Raw genomic sequence first — 26,629 nt, forward strand, 5'->3', positions numbered from 1 at the left:
TTGCTCCAAAAAATACAGTACACAATTCTGAGTGAGAAGTGTTATTTTGTACTTTAGCAAAGTTTTGAATATACAAAATGTTAAAAAAGTGACTTGTGCCTGCCAAGGCATCCTCGCTCTAAAGCACACTCTATTTTATTGTCTCTTTCTCTCTAAATGGGACCATAACATACAAAATGAACATAACGCCATATTGATAAAGACCTGAAGGTAGTGCCTTAGAATATAAACTGTTAAGAGAGTTTTTACTGAGGACGTCCCTGTAATACGCCTTCTTTTCGCAATCCGGAGAGAGAAGTATGGAGGTTTTAGGCACAGCCGCACTAGCTTCCCTTTTCACACCGACAGGACATATTCAGTCTATGAATAAAGTGGAAAAAGAAAGACAGGCTGCAGCTAGGCAAGAAAAAAAAATAAAGAAGATGGTCAAACACTACCTTACATACAAGAACAAAACCTTCTCAAGAAAGAATTTTTTTGATAAAAGTAAAACTGCGTACGCTGTGTAATTCTCTGTTCTTGTGAATTTGTGATGTTACAAGGACTGTTGCTTTCATCTGACAAACCGTAGCTGCAACAGTATGTCCTTTAACTCTAGCAGAAGAACTCATAATGCTTTAGGAGACACATCAGCATGCACCAGTGTGTGTGAATATGCGCTGTGCTAACTAGAGCAACTAGGTCACCCAAATTTTCAAGGGGAAGATGTTTCCTTCAGGCCAGTATTCAGCGGGGTGAAACATTCACTGTGTTGGTTTTTCAAGACACCAAGCAGGCCGTGCTGATCGCTACAGCATGTCCTGCTGCACACGCTGTGACATGTGCAGTTTTTTCTTTTTAGAAAAAAAAAAGTCTGTGAATTCCCCTGAAGCCCCCCCCCAAAAAATCTTTTACCAAGAACCAAAAATGAACACTCAGACTCACCTTGAAAGGACACTCCAAGACAAAGAGAGGTATTTGACTGAAGTCCTTAGAGGACAAGCGCCCTTAAAGCCCAACCTCACTAATAACACTAATGAAATTCGGTTCCACCTCAAACCTATTTTACAGAGAACATAAGAAAGTAGAGAGGAATGGCCTGTTTTGTCCTTTTAGCCAAAGTCAATGAAAGGTCTTGCATCGGCAGAGGTCGTCCCCCTCGCTCCTCGAGCAAAAGAAATGCAAATACTCTTAATTTTGTTTTGTTAAATTGCAAAGTACACACCATTCCACACACACAGCGCAAAGATGGCTGTGCATACAGAAGGAAGGGACAATTTTAAGGAAGCACCGTGACATTCCCTGGCCCTCTCTCTTTGTGTGGCATACAAGAAAATCAATAGTTATTCCAAATGCATTTTCTGCCTGTAAGAGAAGAGCATTTGGACAATAGGCTTCATCTCGCATGAAGCACAGCACAGTCTGCAGGCAGAAAACAGTAAATGTCAGATGAAGGCCTGTGGGAGGAGGAATTCACTACCTACATTATGTACTGCTGAGCACCTATGTGCCGCATGCAGGCCCGTGGGTTGCAAAGTTGTTTTGTTTTTTTCCCTTCTGTTATTTGTGCAGGGTGAGGCCAAAGTGAAAATACACCCTTTAATTTGCCACAAGAAGGAAGTCGAGATGGAACGCAACGATGCTTACGATTACACTTTCAAGACAGAGCGTTGGGATCTCCAACTTCACGGTAGCTGCTACATAATGTATATGCAGCTTAATGTTTAAAGAGACAAGAAGCTCTGTCTACGAGTGACCTAACCTGTCTCTGCTAGTTCAGAGCTTACAGTGATAACACTGACATTATCTTCTCATCTCCTCCTGTTAGCGCCTCTGGAGAGCTCAGAAAGTCGACCTCAGTGTCTCTAATTTCAGACACTTAATGAGATTTTTAATTGGTGACCTTTTGAGAACGGTTTCATACCACAGCTCATGAGAGCACTTGAGGGAAGCCAACATATACCACTCAATACTCACACCAGGATCCTTCATAGCAGCTTCTTAAGGCTCTGATATTCGCACAACCGACTGGCTAATCACTTGTGAGATGCAGAATGGCAGGCCGGGAGACTGACAGTTGGATTTGAATTTTTAATTTTATAAAATACTAAAGCTTTCTACTGACTACCAGTTTTGACTGTCCTAGATTTGTGCCATGTTTTTAGCAGTATGGGAATTATCTGGAAACTGAATGAGACCACAACAGTCTGCAACATGACCACATCATAAGCTGGCTCTTCTGCCCTTCATCAAAGTTTTATCACTTCTTTGTATGACAAACGGCTAAGAAAAACACAACAAAATCACAATAAACAAAACTCAAGTGAGCTGAAAAAGAAAGCAAGTCAGCATGCTGAGGCGTTGGTGTGGCAGCTAGATATGTACTACACGTAGGTGGTACTGAATGTCTCTTTGTGTACCAACAAATAAAAGCAGAGACTCAGAGGAGTATAAAGCTTCAAAATTTGTGGCCTCAGCTTCTTACCGTGGTGAAATATCACAGCCTTGCTGCATGAAGGCGCCAAGTGAAAACCAAAGGGAATTGAAGATGCCAAATTCATTGGTTTGCTCTGGACTCTGCTGGGTGGTGTTCTGCTGCGTCGGTGTCTGGCCCTGCTGCACCCCGTTGGAAGCCGCCGCTTGGGTGGGAGTCTGCGGCTCGGCTCCCTCCTCGTAGTCTTCGGCGTGCCACTCGTACGGGCTGAATCGACTGACCAGGAAGAGGACGACGCTGACGCCAATGTAGGCGAACACAATGCACATCCAGATCTCGTAAGCCAGCGGGTCCAGGAAGGAAAACACGCCAGGCTTGGATTTGGTTGGTTTCTTGATCATTATAGAGATACCCAGAGACATGAAGGGCTTGGAGAAGTCAATCACCTCTTCACGGACCAGGGTGATAGTGAGCGGAGCCACAGCCACGTCTGCTTTCTGAGGAAAGAGCACAAAGGCAGGTGTAAACAGTGCTGGATAAAGTAGCATTTCATTGAAATTCTGAGGTGGAATGATACTTGTGTTTCCTTGTTTGCAGCAAAGGTCTGAGAGGATCACCGCAACCGCTCAAAGTGCACTACACAGTGTCTAGATATAAATGTATTCTTGATCATTATCCAAGTGTATTGCACAACGAGAAAACAAAAGAAAGACCAGTTCTTTCAGTTTTGAGATGGTGTCTTTATCTTCCTCCCCCTCATCACAGCACAGTTGGTACACACAGCAAAAGTTAGTCGGTAACGATCCAGGTCAAATTAAAAACACAGCACAATTTCAGACTTCTGAAGAACAAAGTGGTTAGACTGTCGAAATTGCAATTCAGAGGAACCTTTAGTAATCATATAATCACAAATTATTCTAGCAGCAAACTGTAAGGATTTGTTTCTTGCAAAGTGAACCTTGCCCAAAGTCTAACATATTAAAATTATAATTAAATAAGCAGCGCAGAATACTAATAAAAAGAAAGCAAAATAGGTAATCATCCTTAACAGGCTTGGGGCCAGTGCGGTTTTCAATGTGTTAAGACCTTCAATAATCAGTATTCACAAAAGACATTTAAAAGTTAATTTTCCAGCTTTGACTGTGGGGAAAACAAAAAGAAAATCTTAGAAGAAGCTCCACCGACTCACCCCATACACCAGCTCTCCGACCATGCCATTCCACATCTTGGTTTCGGGATCTCGGGCTCCGTACTTGCCATCTGAGACGATCTTCAGTTTGTACTGGTAGCCCACATGCTTTGCTATCTCTGCAGCCAGCTCCACGATGTAGCCCTCATACCTATCATTCCCCACAAGCTGTTCGTGGTTCTTCTTCAGCATCACGTATGGAGACTCCTGTTGGATGTGGGGCAGCCATGAGTAAAAACGGATTTTTTATTTGTTTCTTTTTATTTTCCTAATGTTTTAAAAATCATTTACAGGAACTCACTCAACAGCTTCTGAAATGATTTCCCTGAAATTAGTGTGTGTTTTGAAAATGAAGTGCTATCTCTTGTTCTAAACCGAGGCTTAGGGCAAAAAAAAGGAAAAAAAAGCACTGGCCCCCGGATATAATTGTAGGTTTAAAGGTTGAGAAGAAAAGAAAATTAAATGGAACTACAAGGCATTATTTTAGCTTTGTTCCCTGAAGGTAGGTATGCAATTCATCCACAAAGACCCTCTAAGTAGGATGAGTGCGACTGGATCGTGCACTGAAAAGCACATAGCATGCAGCAAGAAAACAGGAATTGGGCAGCATTGTTAGAGCCGAAGAGACATGAGGTATGATTCAAACGAGCACCTGTGTAAGTGCCTGCATGAAGACAATGAAGCTGACAGCTCTCTGAAACCAGGATAACCTCTGCTCCAGGGCCACATTGTTCTTCTTGTTACATCGACTACTGCACATCTCACACTGATTGACTTGCCTGAGAAACTGCAGCTGACACGACACCTGGGGCTCCACTTTCAGAAATATGTATTTCATACAGAATTAAAGTCGCCTCAGTATAAATTGTCCAGCAGCACTAAGAAGGCCTCAATTCCCACAAGTTGTTATGTGTTCCTGTTTTAAGCGAGAGTTTTCTGCTGAGCTTAGAAAATCCTTCCATCGTGTTCACCAGTGTCTGGATAAGGAGGTGGGGTGTAGGGAGGAGAGGGTTTCCTATATGTGTTACAGCTATCTGTGTTCTCCCGCTCTTTATGATCCAGGTGAAGGTAATCATTGTTGCACATAACTTGAGGCTGGTAGACAAATGGCACCCTGGGGAGGCAGTGAAGAGAAAGGACCGGCGTGCAGCGCTTTCACAGTGTACGCACTGGCGCACGCAGTCATAGACAAAGACAGGGCACACGCAACTGTGACCATGCCCACTATACACACACACACACACACACACACACACACAGAAATACACACACACATGTACAAATGTGCACATGGAGATGTGGCAAGGCATACAAAAGGTCCTCCAGGACTGAATCACATTGACCTCGAACAGCTCCACTGAGATCTGCTGTCACTCAACCACATTAAATACAATACTCAGACACATTCGCTGCACATTTATACACACAAGAGCACTTGTGCACCTGAACAAATGCAACTACACATGTAGAAGTTCATATTTTTAATACGTTTTAAAAATTCAATCATTTTCTCTTGTGTGCTGACATTACCCAATATATTTTAAGAGTTATACACACTAAAGGCGACAATAACACAAAAATCAGGCATGCTAAGATTAGACACATTTCACTCTTTGTCTGGTTTCAGTGCAAAGCCGCAGTCATCAGCAAAGGAAGCTTTGATGCCCCATTAAACCAGTTGTGCCTCATTTCTCCACATCTCCAGGCCTAGTCTGTGGGCACAGGCTTGGACAGCAGGGACTACAGTGAAGAACTATGTGATATCAACACAGCAGCAAAACAACACCCACCCGTAGGCAACGAATCAGAGAGCACAGAAGTTAGAAGGTGTAAAAACTCCTGCGCCTGTGCTCCTCACACCTTATCTCTTCTCTTAGCTTCCAAGACAGAAAACTAATTTATCTTCCCGGAGAAAAGGACACTGATAGGAGATTATGTCAGAGAGAGTTATTTTGGGGGCTTACTCCGGAGACTCCAACTCTTGGGTTTAAATAAGGATTTTAGGCATACTTTCGAAAGTAGATGTCAATAGACTACATGTCAGGATTTGCCTTTGCAGCTACATTAGTGGCTACTTTCTTATATTTAACTCAGTAATCTTATTATAGTAATACTACAAGAACCACTTGATTGGCTTTTCAGTGAAAATGATTCTAACAGGATTTCTGGTCTTCCAGTTGTACTGCAGACAGCTGAAGTGGCAGAAGCTACATGCATGCAGAATGTATTCCCGGCACTTCACATGTTCCACGTTGTGTTATGTTACGGTCTCATTCCACAAAGGATTCAATTCATTTTTACCTCAAATTATAAACATATTACCCCATAAAGACAACATTTTCTTGAAATTCTTGTAAATGTAGTAAAATTTTAAAACTAAAATATAACAACTACATAAGTATTGAAAGCCCTGGCTCAATATTTCAATCTTCTCTCAAGCTATGTCAGGTTGGATGGGGAGCGTCTGTGCACAGCCATTTTCAGATCTCAAGTTTGGGCTCTGGCTGTGACACTCTAGGACATTCACAGAGTGGTCCTGATGCCACTCCTTTGTTACTTTGGCTGTGTGCATAGGGTCGTTGTCCTGTTGGAAAACTGGGGCTAAACCAGAACATTCTGGAGCTTGTTATAATCAAGGATACGTTGCTGCATTCATCTTTCCCTTGACCCTGACTAGACTCCCTATTCTTACTGCCAAAAAACATCTCCAGAGCATGATGTTGCCGATGACGCACTGCATTCAGGCCACAGAATTCAATCTTTATTTCATCAGAACAGAGAATTATTTCTCGATATTTGAGAGCCCTTTAGGTGCCTTTTGGCAAACTCCAAGTGGCTGCCCTCTGGCCTCTCTCTCCTGGAGTGTTGGAGAGTTACTTTCAAACAAAGAATGTGTTTAGTTAACTATGTCTAATCTCTGAGATTATGCACTCTGTTTTTCTGAAAAATAGCCTAAAGGCTTGAAAACTGGGTACAAAAAAACCACGTAAGCTATCAATCTCCTTTTCTCGCAGCTGAATGGATTGCATTAGGGTTCACTTTGGGCTTCATTTAAGCTGGACTGACTACTGCAGCCATTTTGCACTAGTTTGTTTAAACATAATTATATCTGCTAAGTGGCAGAGATAGTTGGCTTCTGAAAATTTCTTTATCTTAATTACAACTTGGAGGCTGACTGGAAGAGTTTTTCTCCTCTCACTGGCAATGATGTCTATATATGCAGCCAATGGCTCTAAAAAAAGTGCACAAGTTGATGTGTACTCATGTCTTTTCTGTTATTCTACATTGTTTCTTGCCTTCATCAGCTCCACTAAGAATCTTTTATCTGGTGAGCACTGAAGTCATCTGAAGGAAGGCGTGTCCCACAAAAATCCCACAGTCATGCAGTCTTTCTATACCAGAACTCTGTAAAGGCAGCTAAAGCAGCTTTCCTATCAGATATTATTGAGACTAACAGCCACAACCCGCGAATGATATTCAAAAATTTTTAATTCAGTGATAAATTCCTGTCCGGACTCTTCGAGCTCGGCCTCTCAGGCTCTCTGTGAGCAATTTCTTATTCATTTTAGTGGAAAAGTTTTATTACTGAAGGCTTCACACTCTCACTCTCTTATGCTGAATCCTGTTCCGGTTTTACGATGCATGTCCACCTTTTCTCACTTTGAACTGTTATCACTCCCCACTCTTAAGGGAATAATTGAACAATTGAGAAACTCAAATTCTGTGCATGATATCCTTCCATCCCGAATTATCAAGGAAAGTTTTGAGGAATTTGGGCCTTGCATCTTATTTTTAATGAATTTATCATTGTTAGTGGGCTGTGTCCCGACTGCTTTTAAACATGCGGTAGTGCACCCTGTTCTTAAAAAAAGTAATTTCGATCAGAAAGACCCTGCCAATTATAGGCCAATCTCAAAACTTCAGTTTTTATCAAAAGTTTTAGAGAAAGCCGTCTTTCTCCAAATACAGGCTTACTTAGTTGCAAATAATATCACTGACAAATACCAGTCTGGCTTTAAGCCACACCATAGCACTGAAACGGCCCTGCTAAGAGTCTATAATGATCCTCTTGTATTTGCTGACTCTGGTCGCCCTGCTGTTTTAGTTTTATTGGATCTGTCTTCAGCCTCTGACATGGTTGATCATAATATACTCTTGAGGAGGCTAGAGCATGTTGTAGGCATCAAGGGTTCTGCCCTTAACTGGTTTAATTCTTACCTCACAGATAGATCCTTCTCTGTTGTGATGGGAGGATACTCTTCCTCTGTTGCCCCTCTCTGTTGTGGTGTGCCCCAGGGGTCTGTATTGGGCCCTTTATTATTCTTTTTGTATATGCTACCCTTGGGCTCCATATTTGAAAATATACAATATTTCTTATCACTTTTACGCTGATGACATTCAAATCTATTGTCAACTGACTGATGATTTGTCAGCATCACTGAACTCCCTGTACGATTGCCTGAGAGAGGTTAAAGATTGGCTGTCAGATAATTCTCTCATTTTAAATGAGAAAAAAGCTGAAGTTATGGTGTTCGACAGCCATATTCCTCGAGACCAGCTTGTTGCCCTGCTGGGGCCCCTAGCTAACTCTCTCTCTGATTCTATGCGTAACCTGGGTGTCTATTTGGATAGCTCCTTTAAGCTTGATAAACAAGTATCATCAGTAGTTAAATCTGTTTTTTTTTTCAACTGCGCCAGATTTCTAAAGCTAAGCATTATACCACACAGGGACCTGGAAAAACTTATCCACGCTTTTGTGACCTCCAGGTTAGATTATTGTAATTCTCTCTACTGTGGTGTCCAAGCCTTCTCTCTTCGAAGGCTGCAACTCGTTCACAATGCTGCGGCTCGCCTTCTTACTGGAACTAGAAAAGTTTGACCCTATTACTCCGGCTCTTGTTGATCTACACTGGTTACCAATCAAATATCGCATTGAGTTTAAAATCTTGCTACTCACTTTTAAAATCCTGGATAACATTGCGCCCAGCTACCTCACTGACCTCCTCAATCTGTACATTAAGATCATCAGGTCAATTACTCCTGACCCAACCTAAGTTTAGACTGAAGACCAGAGGCGATCGTGCCTTTGCTTCAGCTGCACCCAACCTTTGGAACAAGCCTCCCTGCTTCTATTCGAGCCTTGGACTCAAGATTGAAAGCATATCTATTTGACTTGGCTTTCCTCACCAGTTAATACCCTTTTAAATCTTTTAAATTTTAAACTTTTAAATCTTTTATAAAATGTTATTAAAATTATTATTTTATTATTAATTTTACTGCTGTTTTTGTCTTAGCAGATTTTGTATTTATCTAACTCTTCTGGTCTGTTAGTGCCTCTATCCTGTCTATGCTAGTGCCCGATTTGTACCCTGTTATTAACTTATGTTGACTCTCCATATTACCGTGAAGCACTTTGGTGTGCCTTCGGGTTTTTAAATGTGCTATATAAATAAAACTGTATTGTATTGTATTGTATGCAAAAAAGAAAGCTTTCACAGGATTCTATACAGTCCTGTGAAAAATGAGGCTCATCTCATGATTCAGTAGCTGGTAGCACCACCATAATTTTAAATTACTATTTTTCTCTATGACTTTATCAGTCTCTCACATCATTGTGAAGGAATCTTCACCCACTCTTATTTATGAATTTGCTTTAGTTCATAAAGACTTGTGAGCATTTGTTTAAGCACATCTCTCTTAGGTCTCCCCACAATATTTAAATCAGGTTGGCGTGTGGACTTTGACTGGGTCATTGGAACTACTTGATTCTTCTTCTGTTGTACATTTGCTGCTGTGCATGGGAACAATGTCCTGCTGAATGACCCAATTTCGCCGAAGCTTTAACTGTCAGAGAGATGACCTCACATTTGACTCTAGAATGCTTTGCTATAAAGAGCATGCAAGACTTCTAGGTCCTGTCTCTGTGAAACAGGCACAAATCATCACTCCTTTCACCACACTGGTTGACTGTAGGTATGATGTGTTTGTGCCTATATGCTGTGTTCAGTTTGTAACAAACATAGTGCTGTGCATTATGGTCAAACATCTCCACTTTAGTCACATCTGTCCAAAGGAAATCATTGCAGAAACCTTGTGGTTTGTTCAAATGGATCTTTACCAATCTAAGACATGCTGCCATGTTCCTTTTAGAGAGAAGAGTCTCTCCTGTCAACTCTTCAAAACAAGCCATACTTGTTCAGCCTTCCTCTAGTTGTACTGTCACGAACTGCAACATTTAACATGCTAACTGAGGCCTGCAGAGTCTGAGATGTCGCTCTGGAAATTTTTGCAGTTTCTCAGTTTCGCGTCGCACTGTCTGATCTTGAGGTGAGTTTGTTGCGACTTCTACTCCTGGGAGGATTGGTAATCTGTCCCGAATGCCAACTTGTCAATATTTTTTTTCACTGTTGAATGATTGACTTCAAACTGTGTGCAAATGGTCTTATAAACCTCCACAGATTGATAGGCAGCAACAATTGTTTCTAGATATTGCTGGTGTCTTCCTTCCTCAGAATTGTGTTAACATACACCTGAAAGCTCCAGAGCAGCAAACTGCCAAAATGTCTTCCTTCATAGAGATGCTCATACTTGCTGATGTAGGTTGTATTTTTTCACAAGACTGCAGAAAGTCATGTGAAAACTTTTTTTTTTTCACATGACATATAAGTTAAGCTGCTTAATTTCTAATTCCGGTGTGCATATACCTTTCACATATACACTAGAGCCATTAAAGCCACTTTTCACTGCAAAAAAAAACATTTTCACTTTAAAAATATACCACTAGTAAAAATTAGGGAACCAGTTCATAGACATAGACAAGCTACTGAGAACATCCTGTACCTCCAGGGATATATTGTACTAACTTTAATATCCTCTACTGTACTATAGTCAGATATTATCAGCTATGATTACAAAATATAATGATACGTGTCACAAGAATGGATCAGGTCGATATCTGACCTCACTTGCAGACCATTTGTGTTACTGCCAATAAATACAACCCAAGACATGTTGGATGACCTAATGATGACATTTATGGTAAAAAAAATAAAAAAAAAAATTAAAAGGATGCACTGACATACCACAGCCTCATATATAACAGTTACTTTGTCTATTTCATGAGAAGTTCTAATGCTGCACAGACACTTCTGCTGGTTCTTTCTAGTCTGCCTGTTTTTTTTTTATGTGTGTTGACATTACCACAGAGATTATGTTGACCTTTTGTGAGCTTTTAAAAGTGCAATAAATGTGTACTATACCAACTCTAACAGTCATCAACACTGTATGTCAGGCATAAGATTCTGCACTTCAGATGTACACGGAGCAATAAAGTTATACTGATACTCATTGTTATTCTGAGCAGGCTTCAGTCAGAATGAGAGCAGTTAGAAAATGTAGCTGGGAAAAGAAACAAGAGAGCAAGATACAATTGCGGACGCCTGCTGAATTCTTTCAGGGTCGTGAAATTTAAGGAACTCTACCATGATAGAAAATATGTTACTATTACTTTATCTGTTTCAGTCTCTCAAATTAAACACCCTCGTCCCCTAAAAAAAGCCCTTAACCTCTGTTTGTTTGAGTTTTTTTGTTTTTAACTCATACTTACCAAGATAGTGGTGACTATGTAAGTTCTGTTCAGCAGTGGGTAAGTCTCGTTGCTCCCTCTCAGGCTGGCTGTGGTCACGTACTTCTCATCTTCATTCCAGTAGCCGACCTAAGGCAAGGAGAATGTGTCACAAAGTAGGGCCCGTGTTTAATTAACTGCCTAAAGTGAAACTCTAACTATATGAGAGAAAAATAACTTTTACTCCCACTCAAAGACTCGAGCTTAAAGGCAGTTTATCATATTTCAGCTTATATTTAAGTCCAGCTCAATGACCTATCAAGCTGATTTAGCAGCTCTTACTGTGAATGACTGAAATCCCAAAAGAGACATGTATGTGGAGTGCACAAAATGTAATTGAAATGATGAGCTGTATTTAATAAAAATGTATAATTTATCAGACATTTCAGATAAATTCAAGTACTTAAGTCTCCTCACTGGATAGCTTCTCCAGCGTAAGAGGAAAATATGAATTTCCTGCTATTTCAAATAAACATTCAGTTGCATTTGCAAGACTGAAAACATACCAAGAAGTAAGGTAAATCCATGTCTCTAATTTACCTTTCACCCTTAAGGTATTTGCAGCAGTAATGATGTACTCATTTGGGAGCTGCTCAGTGAGGTGTGAGAGTAAAAAGCTACTCATACACTTCACTGAAGGTAGTAGGAGATTCCTTGTTAAATGTGAATCTTAACTTTTTAAATTAGAAACTGGCTCTTTGGAGCATTCACTCGTTTGACTACAGTACAAGGTTTTAAAATAAGCTACAGGGTTAGTCAGACACATGTAATAAGACTGCATACATATTTTCTTTTTAGAAAGGGGGCCCTTGGGCAAGAATGAATATCTTAAATCGGACCCTCAGGCTCACCTTCTTGGGTCCAGAGGGGGCCAGTTCCATGACACTAACAGTGTAGTTGGTTCTGCGGCCTTTCTCATTAAACTGAATGTGACCAGTCAATCCATCTATACGGACCTGTAATGGAGTCAAAGATATCGAATAAGTAATTCAGATCCTCTCAGTTGCCTGGCTGGTACGGCTGCCACGTAGCGTGATATTCAACCAGCGTTTCAGTGCTAGGAGCAAGCACTCGCACATCATGCTAACATGACATGCATTCTAAGCGCAACTCGCATGTTTTGTGTCGTTTTCATTTGTGAGTGTCCGCGCGTCACTGTGGACATAAATGACAGACGGTGTGCACGTATGTGTGCAGAGTGCACCGTGTTTGTCTTGGCTGTGTGATGGAATTAATTGAGCGAACACGAACGGCTTCAATCTCCAGTCTATCTGCAGGCAGATGGCGAGACTGATTCGGAACAGGCCTCTGCGCAGCCACTCTGCAGACAGCGCCTTGGGCAGCACACTCACACACGCACTTGTACTGTACGTAAATCCTCATGAACACAAAAGCAGTTTTTATATTTCCATACTTTGCGTGAATGGTGTTGAATGGCTTGAACTTAAATTTTCTTTTTTTTTTATTAGCGTTCTAAATTTAATCCAAATAACTGTCCGTGTTCCTCGATGCACATGCGGGTCGGCGTTCGTGTGTCTCTGTGACATTAAGGAGTCTCACAGCCAGTCCAGCATTTTCATCGCCAAATATTACATTTCTAAACTCAATTGCTGATGTCATATTTCATGATAATCACAGTCGAGTGTTATTGCCTGCAGGTTGTGTTTACTAGCTATGATGTCACATTTGATACTGGAGAGCTCTCCAACGACTTAATGTGAACTTTACACGACAGAATGAGACCTAATTTGTTCAGCCAGCCCAAACTCAGGAGCTGTTAGCCAATGTGCCACTCAAGAAATTGTGTGAGTGTGCACGAGGATCTATGTATTTATGCGTGTGTGCATTAGCGTGTTCCTCTCCACGTGTGCAGACCTGCTGCAGGGCTCTCTGGATGTCTATGCCCTGTCCCCAGGGAGCTGGTGGGTTGGCTAGGCATTCTCCAGCGTTGCCCCTGCGAGATATGTCTATCCTCTGTCTCCTTAAATTCTGAAAGGCTGTGGACATGACTTTCACCCCGTCATATGTTAGAGCACCTGTGTACTGCAGAGAGCAAGTTTAATTCAATTACATTTCATGTCACAAACACTAGAAGCGCTTTGCTTAAACATCAGAGACTTCATTTCTATAACTTAAACTTTAGGTTACTTTCTTATGCCTGTAAATACACAAATACCTTGATATGGTATCACTCTCAGCTTGGTATAGATAAATAATTGCTATAGCAGAAATCCAAAATCCAAAAAGCATATTCAGATAAGAGTTACCTATTATATAGACACTAGGCTTAGAGACTTATGGAAGAAGAAGAAAGTAACTCAGAAATTTAAGGGGTAGTACTTTGAGTCCAGGCTTGGGCACTTTGGAGTCCTTATTATCAAACTCCATCCACTGCTGGACGATGCGGCTCACACTCGGCTCTGAGTTGTTGACGAGCTGAAAGCCGGTTATGTTTGCCCCGCCTTTCCTCAGATCTGTCAGATCGATGTCCAGAAAACCCTGAGAGGAAACCAGACAGAAACAGATTACACACACATACTCACACAGGTACAGAGGATATGTTAACCCCCTGTGAAATCCAGCTGATATGTTCTTCTACAGCAGTGGATTGCAAACAGGGGTTCTGGTTATCCAGGGGTCACAAGAAAAAAACCCCACATGTAAAATGGTTCTCGCCTCTACTTTTGAGCTTCATAAGCAGTTTAGCTTATAAGCAGATGAATGAATGGATCAATTATCATAACTTGTTAAAAACTGCATCAAAGGGTTTCAAGCAGGTGAGCATTTTGTAAGAACACTGTCCAAAAAGGTTTTGGAACCAGCAGCAGGGCACCTAACATTAGGTGCCGCTGGTTGGGTAATTTAGCCAACTTTATTACATTTTAAGTACTGCTTTAACTGTGCCATCACAAGTTCAGGTTTTAATTTCTTAATAAAGAAAAAAAATCTTTCATTTTTACATAGGGTGATCATCCCATTGAGCAGACTTCATTTAGGTCTTTCCTGAGGGACAGAAGTAGTGAGAAAGAAAATAGAAAACCTCATTACATGGAAGGAGCAGTCCGGCACTAATCTGTGATAGACGGAGTCCTCATAGGCTACTGTTAACAACAGCAGGATCAAAACCTTATAGGCTACTGTGAACAATGCAAGGCGAGCCTCAGGCAAAGAAGAATGGAGGAAGAAGCGATTTACTGTAATGGTATTTCCTTCTTGTATCCCCCCCCCCCCCCCAAAACTATTATGTGGAGAGGGCTGTTTTTCAGAGGTAGAAAGTAGGAAAGACAGTTTCAGTCTCTCAGCAGGCTTCCTGTCAGCGTGGGGAGAGGAGGAGGTAGACAAGAGAGACCGGGTGGGAGTGGAGACAGAGGAGGAAAAAAGATTTGTCTGTGATTTGTCTGAGGTTTAAAAGCAAAGTTTTGATTGATGAGGAGAAAAGGTGCCTCTCTCTGGATTGTCTCCAGCGTACCATCCGTTTTCTTTCTTCTCTGCTCTGATGTTGTTGTTGTTTTTTATCGTGCCATTTGAAGCCTTGGCTCTTTTTATCACATCCGTTCCGAATTCGCGCTTGTTTACTGTGTTTTGATTTTCATACAGTCAAAAGAACTGAAGAAAAACAAAGAGGACTTGCTGTTCCCTAGCCTAAAGTTATCTAGAATTGGTTTTTTTTTTTTGCCTTTTTTTATTTAAGAGAAGAAGAAAAATACCCCAAACATATGCGGGCAACCAAGAGGGGCAGCATTCAGTCTGCTTTAACAGCCGCATTTCCCTTAATGTACCTGTATGTGTTGCCAGGTGTCCATATTTCTCAGCTCAACAGACAGACTTATGTCTTTTTTCTGCTCCATGAATGAGCTAATGCTGTGCAGTCAGCTGAGGAGGTTACTATAGAAACTAGCCTTTGCTAACACAGGACGTAGATGGGGGGTGTTCCCGGCAGAATTGTAACCACAATTTAAGTACTTACTGAAATTCAGTCTGTGCTCAGAATCAACGCACACAAGCACACATGTGCACTGAGGTAAGTAAATTAACTAAAAGGTCCAAGGACGTATAAAGTCATTTTCTTTCTTTTTTTTTCCCGTTTTTTTGGTCCAACATTTTAACGGACCCATTATAAATGACTGTGGCCACTTTGTATATCATCTGTTATTACCGTCTAAGCTTTATCATTTAAAATTAAATCTGGCAAACCGGTCGGACAAGGGAGATTGAGTCAATCTAAAACGCCAGCAGTGAGAAACTGTTCAAGCCAGCATCTGCATATTAATGTTGTTATTACCACAGCTTCTGTTGATGCCAGTTTTCTTTTCATTTGGCCACATTTATCGAGTGTTGTCGGGGTCTAACATGTGTGTGGCGAGGAAAAGGCCGCAGACAAAGAGAGCTAATGGATGTATGCTTTCATACACTGGCTGCCTGACCTTTTTCTGTTGCTGTGAGTCTGCACAGCTTTCTGTCACTGTCGCAAGTCTCCCACTTGTGTTGCTGTGATTTCTATAGCTGTGGCAGTGAAAGGATATTTGACTTAGCTGAGCTGCAGATGGAATGAGGGTAAAACCAGATAATTCTATTGGGTAAACACAACTACTGAATTGGCAATAAACTACTGGAAGTTTGGAATCCAGTTATGAAATGAAATATAAGACAAAAGATACAATTTACATAAATTTATATAAATTCAAATAAAGTGTGAATGCAGAGAAGAATAGTGCCGTGCAAAAAGTCCTGAGCCACCCCTGATTTCTCTGTTTCTCTTAGAAAATGAGAAATAGGCACAGTGAGTTACTGAAATCTGCCAACATATATGAACATTTATTCTTCAACAGAACCTGAACTCTTTAACACAAGCTTTCTTTTAACTTTATTTTAAGTGGTCTTCATGCCTGATTGTATTCCATTCTGTATTTTTCTATCCAAGTATGATTTACTGCATTGGCAGCGTGTTTGCGATCATTGTTGTGCTGAAATGTTACGTTGTTTCCAGTCAGATGCTTTCCAAATAATATTACATCAAAATCTGACGGTACTTTTCTGCATTTATAATGGAGCCCCAAATCATGACAGAGCTTCCACTGTGTTTTACGGATGGTTGTTAACCCGTCTACTTAAATAATTTCCAATCAATCTCCACTGAACAGTAAATGGACCAACTAAGGCATCTCTCAGGTCTTGTGTCAGGTCTTTGTTGGTTTTGTTCCCCTGTTTTTTAAGGACATGGATACCGCTCATTTGCTATAGATAGATTCTGTTGTCCTCAACTTTTTAAAGTAAACAGTGTCAAGATAGTTTTCAGTTAGTAAGTCTTTAAGAATCAACATGTTGGAGGAAAAATACTATTTTATGCTTGTCAAAGTGTTTTATCTTTGGCATTTTTGTAGATTCAACTAAAGAAATGGAAACAAATGACATGTTTTTGTGACAGACTGCTAGTAATAAACTGTTGAAAGACTTGATTTAAAATAGATTCTTTGCTAAAGTGTCTGTTATGTGTCGGCACATATGATTAGATGATTCATAGGTAAGCGCTAACTGTGGCTTAAAAAAAAATATTTGGAAATGGTCAGGTACAGGAAGTGGACTGAAAATGGGTGAAAAAGCAACCAAAGAACTTCGGAAATGCTAGAGAACTATTGCTCAAGACGTCTTAAAAAATTACGAGAACATCTGGCTTCTTGGAAGCAAAATATAATTGGTTATTGGTGGTTATTAACCCTTTACAGCCGATCGGAGCGGGCACGCTCTGTTTTGCGTAACTATTTTTAAATCCCAGTAGCACTGCAACCACATAAGCTAGCGCAAAAATTTTTTTTGCATATGAAACCGGAGGAGTTGTACTTACATCTTATGCCATCAGCTTGTCCTAGGTCACGGTTTCCTTCCACATAAAGCTTTGCAAAAACTGCATAAAAAGCGCTTGCAGGAACAAAAACATAATATTCCAGAAACACGCTGTGCCGGTCCGATCAGCTGTTCATAACACTTCCTACGTTGGAATAGACGTCAGCGCGAACTTTTGCATTTTCGCCATTACCTGCCCGAAACCGGAAGTGACGTCATTTTCGCGGAAATGTAGTCTTTTTTACTATCAGGCCCTCAGAGCCTATACTGGTCTTTTTAAAAGTTATCTTTGACTTTATGACTTTCTGTGTCGTTTCTGGGATGCTTAGGACTCATATTGCACTGCTGGAAATAGTTTATTTTGATGCATATGCTGCTTTTTTGCAAATTTGCAGTATAATATTTATTTTCGTTTTCCTGGCAGTGTATAAAAAATTGGTGTATTTTCAACAATAAAACTGTGAAGACACTCACATAAATTTCTCTGGTGGAAACTCTTTTGTGCAAATCTTTTGTATTTACAGTTTTGGGGATAAGCCTCTTTAAATTTCCCCTAACTACAACTATAGTAAAAAGCAAAAAACGATTTTCAATGTTTTGTAGTTTTATTGCCTTTTTGCAATTTAGTAATTCCTCTGCACTTACTGAACTACATATTATTAATCTGGCTATCCTGGTTGATTGATGATCGCAACTTGAAATGCTCCCAAAATGGCTCCCAGCATTGTAAAAACTAGAATATAAGCTTCTGGCGACTTGGGGTTCTATGGTAGGTCTTAAAGGGTTAAGAAATTTTAAAAAAATGAAAATAGTCTTTCTTACCAGATTAGCCAGAATATAGTGGTAGCTCTTTGCATTCTTTCCTTGATCTACAATCTGAAAGATAAGAACAAAAGAGACATAAAATAAAATGCGTGCCACACACACGAGCACACAAGGTTGTTTCGAATATATTCATGTGTGAGAAAGTGCGGGGAAGGATATGACACTCTCTCGGCATCACACCACAGACAGGACAGTGTAAAGCATTTGATCTTGTGCAGGACAGGCAGAAAGTAGGTTAACAGGAAATCAGAGCAAAGGGACTGGCCTTTGAACATGTTGGCTTTGAGAAAATGACAGTTCTGGAGTCAAAGAATGTCCTTTCCTCCCTTTCCTGCCAGTGATGAATGGTTCTGCTATGGAAGAAGTGTTCTTACAGCACTGCTGTCTTTATGCAGATATTTGTTCCAAAGAAAATGGCACAATATCTACCAAGCAAAATGTATCAACAGAAAATTTTGATACATAACCCGAAGAGGGAACAACTTAAAAATTAAATATTAAAAAAGAAGAAGCAAAGACTGAGAAATATACACAGTTTAAGACATGAGGCAGACTCTTCCTAATCCTACTAGTCTTCTCTCTGCTCTCAGTATTGTTCCCTTGTGAGCTCTGGTTTGATCTTTGATCTGATATTTAAATATTTTACAGAGTTCTACTTCCCTGGAGCTCCATCAAGGTCTAACAATACCATGAAATAACGCAGGCTGTTAGTGATGAACTGTGCCAGCCCTTCTCCCACGCTTACACTCTGCATCTCTGTCCTGCCTGCGCTGTCATAATTCTTTCACTGCAGGCGTCGCAGGTCGGCCAATCACAAAGGGCCAGGACACTTTAAGAGATGGTTTATTTATATTATGAGTGGAGCAGGTAAACCGAGCGTCACTTTTACTTAAATCTAAATGTAGATTAAGTATATGATTAAAAAGAAAAAAATGTCATGCTTAGCTGGTGGCTAAATTCTTTTTTTTTTCTTGGCTAAATAACGAGTCTGCTGTTGTGTATAGCTACAGCAAATTTGGTTGTGTGTGTGTGTGTCCTGACAACAGTCGCATAAAATAAGGTCAAGTGAGCAGCATTAATTTAAAGCTTAATAACAGCCTTAACCCGGTGAATATAAAGTTTGCTTCATGCTCTCCATGCAGGCAGTGTGGTAAACATGGTTTTTCCTTTCTCTTTCTCTTTGCAATCATTTTGCTTTGTGTATACAGTGCAAAGTGCACTCATTTGTTTGTGTGGTGTTCGCGTGTGCGTCTAATGATGCCGTAGGTCATGACAGAAGGTGGCATTTGTTATTAATGATGACCTCAACACGAGGGGAGCCCTGCGGCCAAGCCTCAGGCAAGGAAAAACAAGAAGGAGGGAGGAGAGACACGAACCAGTACTGACACCAATACACCGTACAACAGGGGGAAACACACAGCCACACTGGACTGTCAAATGGAAAAGTTTTGGCTTTGAGTAGCTTTTTTTAAATTATGCATGCAGATTTTAAGAGTCATTCAGAGTTCAGCCCAAAAAGAGCAGGTCACCCTTTTTGTCTCTCTGTTGGCAAACCCACTGAAACATCTCTGCGGTGGCTTTTCTATGAAACTGCCTCTACACTCGGTTTGTGTGATATACTGTCAGTGGCTGTATTGTAAGACAATATCTGTACAGTATGAGATGAATTAGATGTGATCAGTTGTGAGTTTAAAGGGCAAACCAAGCAGAGGTGTTGTGTATATATGTGTTTCTCGCTGGATGGGTGCACAGGCAGGGCAGCGTGGAGGCAGGGAGCAGATGTCGGTGATTGATGGTGGCTGTCTGAATGGAGAACTTCTCGGGCTCAGCTTCTATAAACTGGTGAGAACTGATGCAATAACCTTAACTGTAGACACCAGGCCATCAATAACATTCACACAGAGCAGTGATAGCCTACAAATACAGATGGGGATGTGTGTGCACTTTTTTTTTTCTTCTCTGGAACAAACATAAAGAACTATGACAGTCAGACTGATAACATGCGTGGAATCAACAAGCAAAACAAATTACACCTTGGTGCCTTCATATTATGCCAGAATGCCTGCTTGTAAGAGGCAGTAACCCCCCCCCCCCCCCCCCCCACACACACACACAAAAAACAACAAAGTGAACAAAAGTTTTTGAAATAATGGGTTCTTGGTTTCAGACAGCGGTTGAATAAAAGCAGCTCATTTTGAGTCAGCAACCACTGATTTTGTTGATTGAAAGACAGCTTTTCTTAGCAGCCCGGTAATTAAACTCGGGTACTGTATATGAGTTAGATGAAAAATATATTTTAATGTTTCCAGTTTGCTCATTTTAAACTGAGAACCCTGTGAAAAGGGTCTCTTGAACCTAAGTACTTCATTCATGATAATGTGCATGATAAAAGACTGTCCATGGCAAGGCATCCACAGAGGTGATGTTTAATGTGGATGACTAATAAATAGAAGAAATGTAACAGTTTAGTAATAAAGTGTATATGTTGTATCCTAAATTATTGGTTTAATGTATCTACTGCTTCTTATTAACAACACTTAATAATCTGCCCTTACAACCTCAAGAGTTAAACTGTCACCTGAGGCTGTCTCCAAAAGCAACTAATCCCCTTCAGTATTAAAATTTGAAACTTTACAGCATAAAAATGTTCTGTTCTGGTCTTTTTAGCAGATTTTAACAATGCTGAATGTAAAACACTGTACACCATAACAGCACCTTCACAGCACCACTGATTTAGCGTTATAAAGCTAAAACTACATTGAGTTGAATTAATATTGTTATGGAAGCCTGTTCACAGTCTGCTAGGCTGCATTTGAGCTAATTCCAATAACCAAATGAGGGATGAGCCTGACTAGTCAGCTAGACGTTTGAATGTTTGCCAAATTTGCTAGTCTGTTAAATAATAGTCCGTTAAATGGATTATTTTTCTTTAATTAATGCAGAAAGGCAGTTACTCGCTCAAAGATGGTTCAAAGATGACACCACTGGCGACTACCTGGGGCTACAGCCCTGACACACAGCCAGCACCCTACTCACGTTCTTTCTACCAGTGGAAACAAGCTGGGGAAAAATAAACTGATGACAGCTGTCCTAACTAGCACTGATGTATAAAACCTGGAGAATAACAGGAACATAACCAAGCATCCATAGCCAGGTGTAATCATGTTCTGGATGTGAATGCTAGCAAGCGTAAACCAAGGCGGATGCTGTTAGTATCACAAAGGTTAGACATACTCTGCCATCTAATCTGATGCTGTGTGTTTGTAACTTTATAAAGGACAAAAAATGGCCCACATTTCAGCGGCTTCCAAATAATATTGAACAAGGAACACGATTGACAATTTCATATTGCTCCTGTAACACACATAACATATTTGCTGTAATGTGGACTCAGTTTAAATGTTTTCTTAGGATCTTTTACACTAGTCTAACTTTTTTCTCTTGGTTACACGACTAACAAATTAGTGATTTAAACAAGAGAAAAACAAACTGTAGCTACTATCGGTGAAATGCACCCATACAGCTGTCTGTGGACTTTGCTAATAAAGCTAGCTAGCATTAGCCCATAATGTAGCGCTGTTCCCTCTCATCCAGCTATATTCATTTATGGCTCCAAACAACCTAATTGTCAAAAACGCCATTTCAAAAACCAGTGGGTGATGACACAGTGTGTGTGTCCATCACAATATTCTTACAAGCGTATAAACATTCACTTTTCATATTTTTAAACACTATTTTTAGCAGTTGCTAAGGAAACTGCCAACATAACATCCTAGTACTGGATCATGTGTAAACTGCGGTGGTTACTGTGATATCTTCCTTTAGCCAAACTACTGTTTTTGTGAATAATTAGTCAGAACCATTTTCTTCATATTATCTCCCTGTTGTGTTTTTAATAATCCTTTATAAAGGTAACAACAAAGAGACACCGCCTTCATGATATAATCTGGAGTTCAAGGGACCTGCTCTGCCTAGTTACAGTTGCTAAGCTATGGTTGGACAGTCTGTGTTTGATGGAAGGGGCTGTGAACAGTCAATTGCAATGATAGGATCCTTTTCCTTTTAACAATGCGGAGGTGAGAAAGTGATGATCCTATCATGGGAGAACTGCTGGCTTCAAATGCCAAAGCTGTGTTATTTATCTTTTACTGTCCTTGATGCTCCAGCAGACGAGACATCACAATAGACCAACAGCCAACCACCACATTAAATTTATATCCCCTCCTTTCTTTATCTGATAAAAATGTGTATAAATTTGTCCTGAAATGTTTGTGCCTTTTTTTGTATGTCCGACGAATTCTTTTAAACTTAAGTCACATACATAACTAATACTTAGCTTGACATCTGTCTAAAAGAACAGCTGTATGCTTTTGTTGTGCTATGAGGCCACGTTTTTATGCTAAAATTAGATTATATATTGTGAAAACATAAAAAAGAGTGAATGTTTTTACCATTTGCAGTATGTTGTTGAGTCTCTCAGTCTCACAGTCAATGATAATCTGGCCCTCCTTTCGCTTGTCCAAATCCTGGAACACCTTCGCAAAGGCATTACTTGATATGGTCTCCACATTGACTGAGGTCACCAGCCAATTCCTCTCTGCTGCCGTGTCAAGAACCTTCTGCAGCACAGACAGACCTGGAAGACAAGGAAATGAGAACATGTGTTTTTGCCAAGTGTACGGAATAACTGAAATGCGCAAAGAAAGCTCTGGAGGTAACTGTGTGGGCACCTGTAACAGAACTTCTGCAAAGATGATGAATGACTAGTTGGTATTCATCTACTGGGAGCAATCCAACAGTGTCTACATCTTATTAGACAGCATGCGAAATAAATTACATGCGGGGTAACCTCATGCTTTGTGTAGTTATATTATGAACTGCAAGATAAATTAAGACAACTTGTGAGCCAAACAGAAGCTGCACAGAAACCCAAACTGCCCCTGATAAGCTTATCCATCAGAATCTCCCCTGTAGCTCTGGTGATAAAGTGTAACGAATGCGATAGTCCATTAAGCACACTGACATATACAGGTGCACATTTCCAACTCGCACACCGCCGGGCTAAATAATCACCATTTTCATGGTAACAAATAATCAGCTAGACGACACACTCACAGTAAGCTTTAAGTCCTCCAAGCCCCAATTACAGGTGGCTCTACTCAATTACACTGTCACCAATACCCTGCTGACTCATTCGAGCATCACAGAGAAGCAGGTAGAGCAGCCAAAAAGCTAAAGGCTCATGCTAAGACAGGATATAAAAGGTGATTATGGAACACATTGATCTTGAGCTCTGATTTACAACCTGAGTCACTGTTGTACTTCTTTGCTGCTGGCAGCAGACCAATCAGATTCCTCTCAAGCTGGCAGCCGCAGTTGTTCCACAGAGTAAATAAAGTAATTTCACCCACGGCAGACTGGCAGCCATTACCCAAATGAATTATAGCAATCACAAAATTTAGAATTGCAAACTGATACACGACGTAGTTGTGTTTGCTTCTATGTTACTTAGCTGGCAAGCGCTGTTAAAAGACTCCTTCGTTCCGCACATCACGCGGTTCACATATATTCTACGATAAATGCACGCAAATACTGGCTTTCCCACAACAACAGCAACAGCAGCAACAACACAGACCCTGTCAAAAGAAGAATGAGAAATGAAGTCACAGCGTCTGAAAGATGATTGCTTGGTCTTATTAGAATGCACACCAGCTGCTCTCCAGGCAATTCACGCTGCTTTTTTTGACAACAGGTCATTAAGAAATAAAAAGATGGATGGTGTTTCACCTCTATATATGACCACAATATAGCACATGTAAATAAATTAGGGAACCAGACAAATGTGAGAATGCTGAATGGAACTGATACAGAGGGGTTGGTACATGGCTATTCCTTTTTACCTCATGGTGCCGACGCATTTAACAGAAAGATGAACGATAGAGTGATGAGCACGGGGAGACAGGAGATAGTGAGCTGTGAATAAAGTCACGAGGCCGGCTGTACTTTAATGGAGTCGAGCTGTGGCGCTAGTAAGTGTTTCAGCACCATGGACAGCACCACTCTTTGTAACCAGGACCCGTGTTCCCAAATATGATAATCCTCCCAGAGAGCTCATCAAAAACTATAAAGAAAACTGTAAATAAAACTATAAGCAAAGAGTTCCAGCTTAAGGCTGAGTCAGCTCAAAAGACAGAAAGGTGGTGACCCTGTCGCCAGGTATAACTCATTCTCTCAAAAGTTGTGCTTGGTTCAGTGAAAATGATGGGCAAAATCGGCAGACCTAATCATATAATTTACTCTGGAAATGGTTTAAACATGAATATAAAATTGTAATAAATAAGTTAGCTGCATAAATCTGAAGCCATACTTTAGTCTACGAAATATTTGAAAACACGGACCTACCAGTTTATTATGTTGGCATACTTTGCGCTTAATTATTAACAGTGAAAATTATTCAGCTTTTACAAATTACACCTACAACGCCGGGAAGTTCGCCATGTCTGCGAATGCTTTTGCAAGTCTGAGATGTGAAAAATAAAATGAACTGAATCATAATACGAGACCGTGGAAGAGCTGTAATTGTTTGTGTGATCACTCGGCTGATGAAAGCTGGACCGACCAAACTCATCACTGCTGCACTGCTGCACTGCTGCGCTCTTTTTCTTTTTTTTTCAGTTCAGTGTTATTGCGTTGGCTGGAAGATGTGAGTGAATTTTAAATGAGATCGACCACAAACATTATCTTAGCTCAGCATTTGGAGTTGACACACATGCAAATGCACAATTTATTATTATTATTATGCAGTCACTGTTATTATGGTGGGAAATTTAAATACTTAGTTACACTAACTCCAAAAGTCACACCATTTCTAGCTTTACCTATTTCCATCAGCCACTGTGTAAAATCTTTGTATAATCCTGACTTTAAGAGAAACTCTGTGAATTTACTCATTATTTTCATTAGCAGCTACTTTTAGTGCTGGGACACATTGAACCCGGAAGTTAATTGATTTTCATCTTTTCATTCTTTTGCTATTTATTTTAAATTCTTCTATTTCTTTTAAAAACCTAATATACTTATTTAGTTCTTAATCTGATTTTACATTGAAATACAAGTTAAGGTGTGCTAAAATTAGTATTTGAATCTCATTAATGGATTCTAAAGTTTTCTTTATTTTTCATTTGTTTTGTTACAGAAGTATTGATTGCTTGCCTCACTGACCGACTGATTTACCTCAAATATCCTCTCGCATTTTTAAATGTGCTTGATGCACTCCTCTAAATCAAAGTCAGTCTGACAGGAGAACTCACAAAAATGTTCCCTCAAAGGCATACTGAGAGAGAATGATATCATAATGGAATCTGGCTGTCGTAAGCACCCTTTTGGCCAGAGGCAGTACATGGGCGACCAGGGCAACAGACAATCAAGAACAGAGAAAATAACACTTTAGCAAACTATTTCCTGAATATTGTTTATGATAGGTTTAATGGGCTATCAAATTTGTTTTCCCATTCTTGGCTTCTGAAAATAAAAATGATAGGCACATTTATTAGGGGATGCTGTAAGAGAGCAAGACAAATGGTAATAGAAAAGGGGGGAAATACTAAAGCCTCTGAGGTGGCAGGAGAGTGATAATGCATGTGATATATTTGTATGTCCTTGACTGCTTTGGATAATGGATTAAACACTGGAAAAATTCTAACATAGATAGACATTGAATATGAATGTATTAGACTAGAAATTAGAGAGCTTTTGGTTTTTTAAATCAGAAAAATGCAGGTTTACACAGTAACAGTCTGGTCTGAAAGTACATCTACTAAGTGAGCAACACACCAATTTTACAGTAAAATACTGTATTTTTTAAAAAAATTCTCAATTTAATAGTGTTAAAATGTTAATGTTTAGCTATGCTGTGTTTAAACTTTGATTCCTGGCCAATAACTGAACTTTTTCAAACCAGGAAGTGAAACTTCACAAAATTTGTTTTTGTGTCCTGGGTCATTGTAGGCAACAATAATCTAGCATTTTTGTTTGTTTGTTTGTTTGTTGGCATAAGAGAAAATCACAGAAATAAATACACTATGGCTCCTCCTCACAGAAAGTTCACACACAGTGCTCACCGCTACAGCCTATGCTATGATGGCTAGCCCTGTTAAGCTATGTTAATCTTTAGCTAGAAGTGGCCAAAGCTCCTGAAACAAAGTAAAGGTTCTGGCCAGTGTTCATACTCAGTGTTGTTTCATGTAGAGGACATTCCTACAAAAGCTGAGATCTTGTTATAGTTCCAAAAAAAAGGACACAGAGTTTAGGGTTCATAGACTATCGACATATGGTTGCACTTTGTTCCTCATAATGAATTTTAAGACAGAGTACAGACAAATGATGACAAATAGTTTTGTATGGTTATGGTAAACCTTATAATATAATATGTTGTTGTAACTTACAAGAGATACACTGTAGAGTGTACGAGAGTTTCATGCTAGAAAATTCAATTCAGTTCAATTCAATTTAATATAGTTTTATTTATATAGTGCCAATTTACAACAGTCTCCTGAAGGCACTGTCAACTTAACTGATGCAGTGTACCTAATAAAAGATAGTTTGATGAAACATTTAGAAGAGGCAAACACAGCCGCTCTATACCATACTACACAAAATGATCAAACTAAATATGATTTCTTTTAAAGGCTTTAAATAACCATGTAGGAAGAGTGACTGCAGTATAGTATCCAAGCAA

General features: G+C 40.0%; 1 protein-coding gene across 5 annotated transcripts in view; it reads right to left on the bottom strand.

Moving 5' to 3' along the window:
- The window catches only part of gria1a (glutamate receptor, ionotropic, AMPA 1a), a 73,360-nt gene that overhangs the window by 25,248 nt on the left and 21,483 nt on the right, over positions 1 to 26,629 (bottom strand). For all 5 annotated transcript variants that reach the window (XM_040015704.1, XM_040015701.1, XM_040015702.1 and 2 more), the window contains exons 4-11: positions 22,344 to 22,528; positions 17,890 to 17,943; positions 13,567 to 13,725; positions 13,102 to 13,269; positions 12,078 to 12,182; positions 11,209 to 11,316; positions 3,603 to 3,809; positions 2,465 to 2,910 (exon numbers count right to left, since the gene is read on the bottom strand). In XM_040015704.1, coding sequence (XP_039871638.1) covers positions 2,465 to 2,910; positions 3,603 to 3,809; positions 11,209 to 11,316; positions 12,078 to 12,182; positions 13,102 to 13,269; positions 13,567 to 13,725; positions 17,890 to 17,943; positions 22,344 to 22,528 — 1,432 coding nt within the window. The remainder of the gene's footprint in view (positions 1 to 2,464; positions 2,911 to 3,602; positions 3,810 to 11,208; positions 11,317 to 12,077; positions 12,183 to 13,101; positions 13,270 to 13,566; positions 13,726 to 17,889; positions 17,944 to 22,343; positions 22,529 to 26,629) is intronic.

This window comes from Simochromis diagramma, unplaced genomic scaffold (assembly GCF_900408965.1).
Source record: "Simochromis diagramma unplaced genomic scaffold, fSimDia1.1 OVJJ01000685.1, whole genome shotgun sequence".
NCBI lineage: Eukaryota > Metazoa > Chordata > Actinopteri > Cichliformes > Cichlidae > Simochromis > Simochromis diagramma.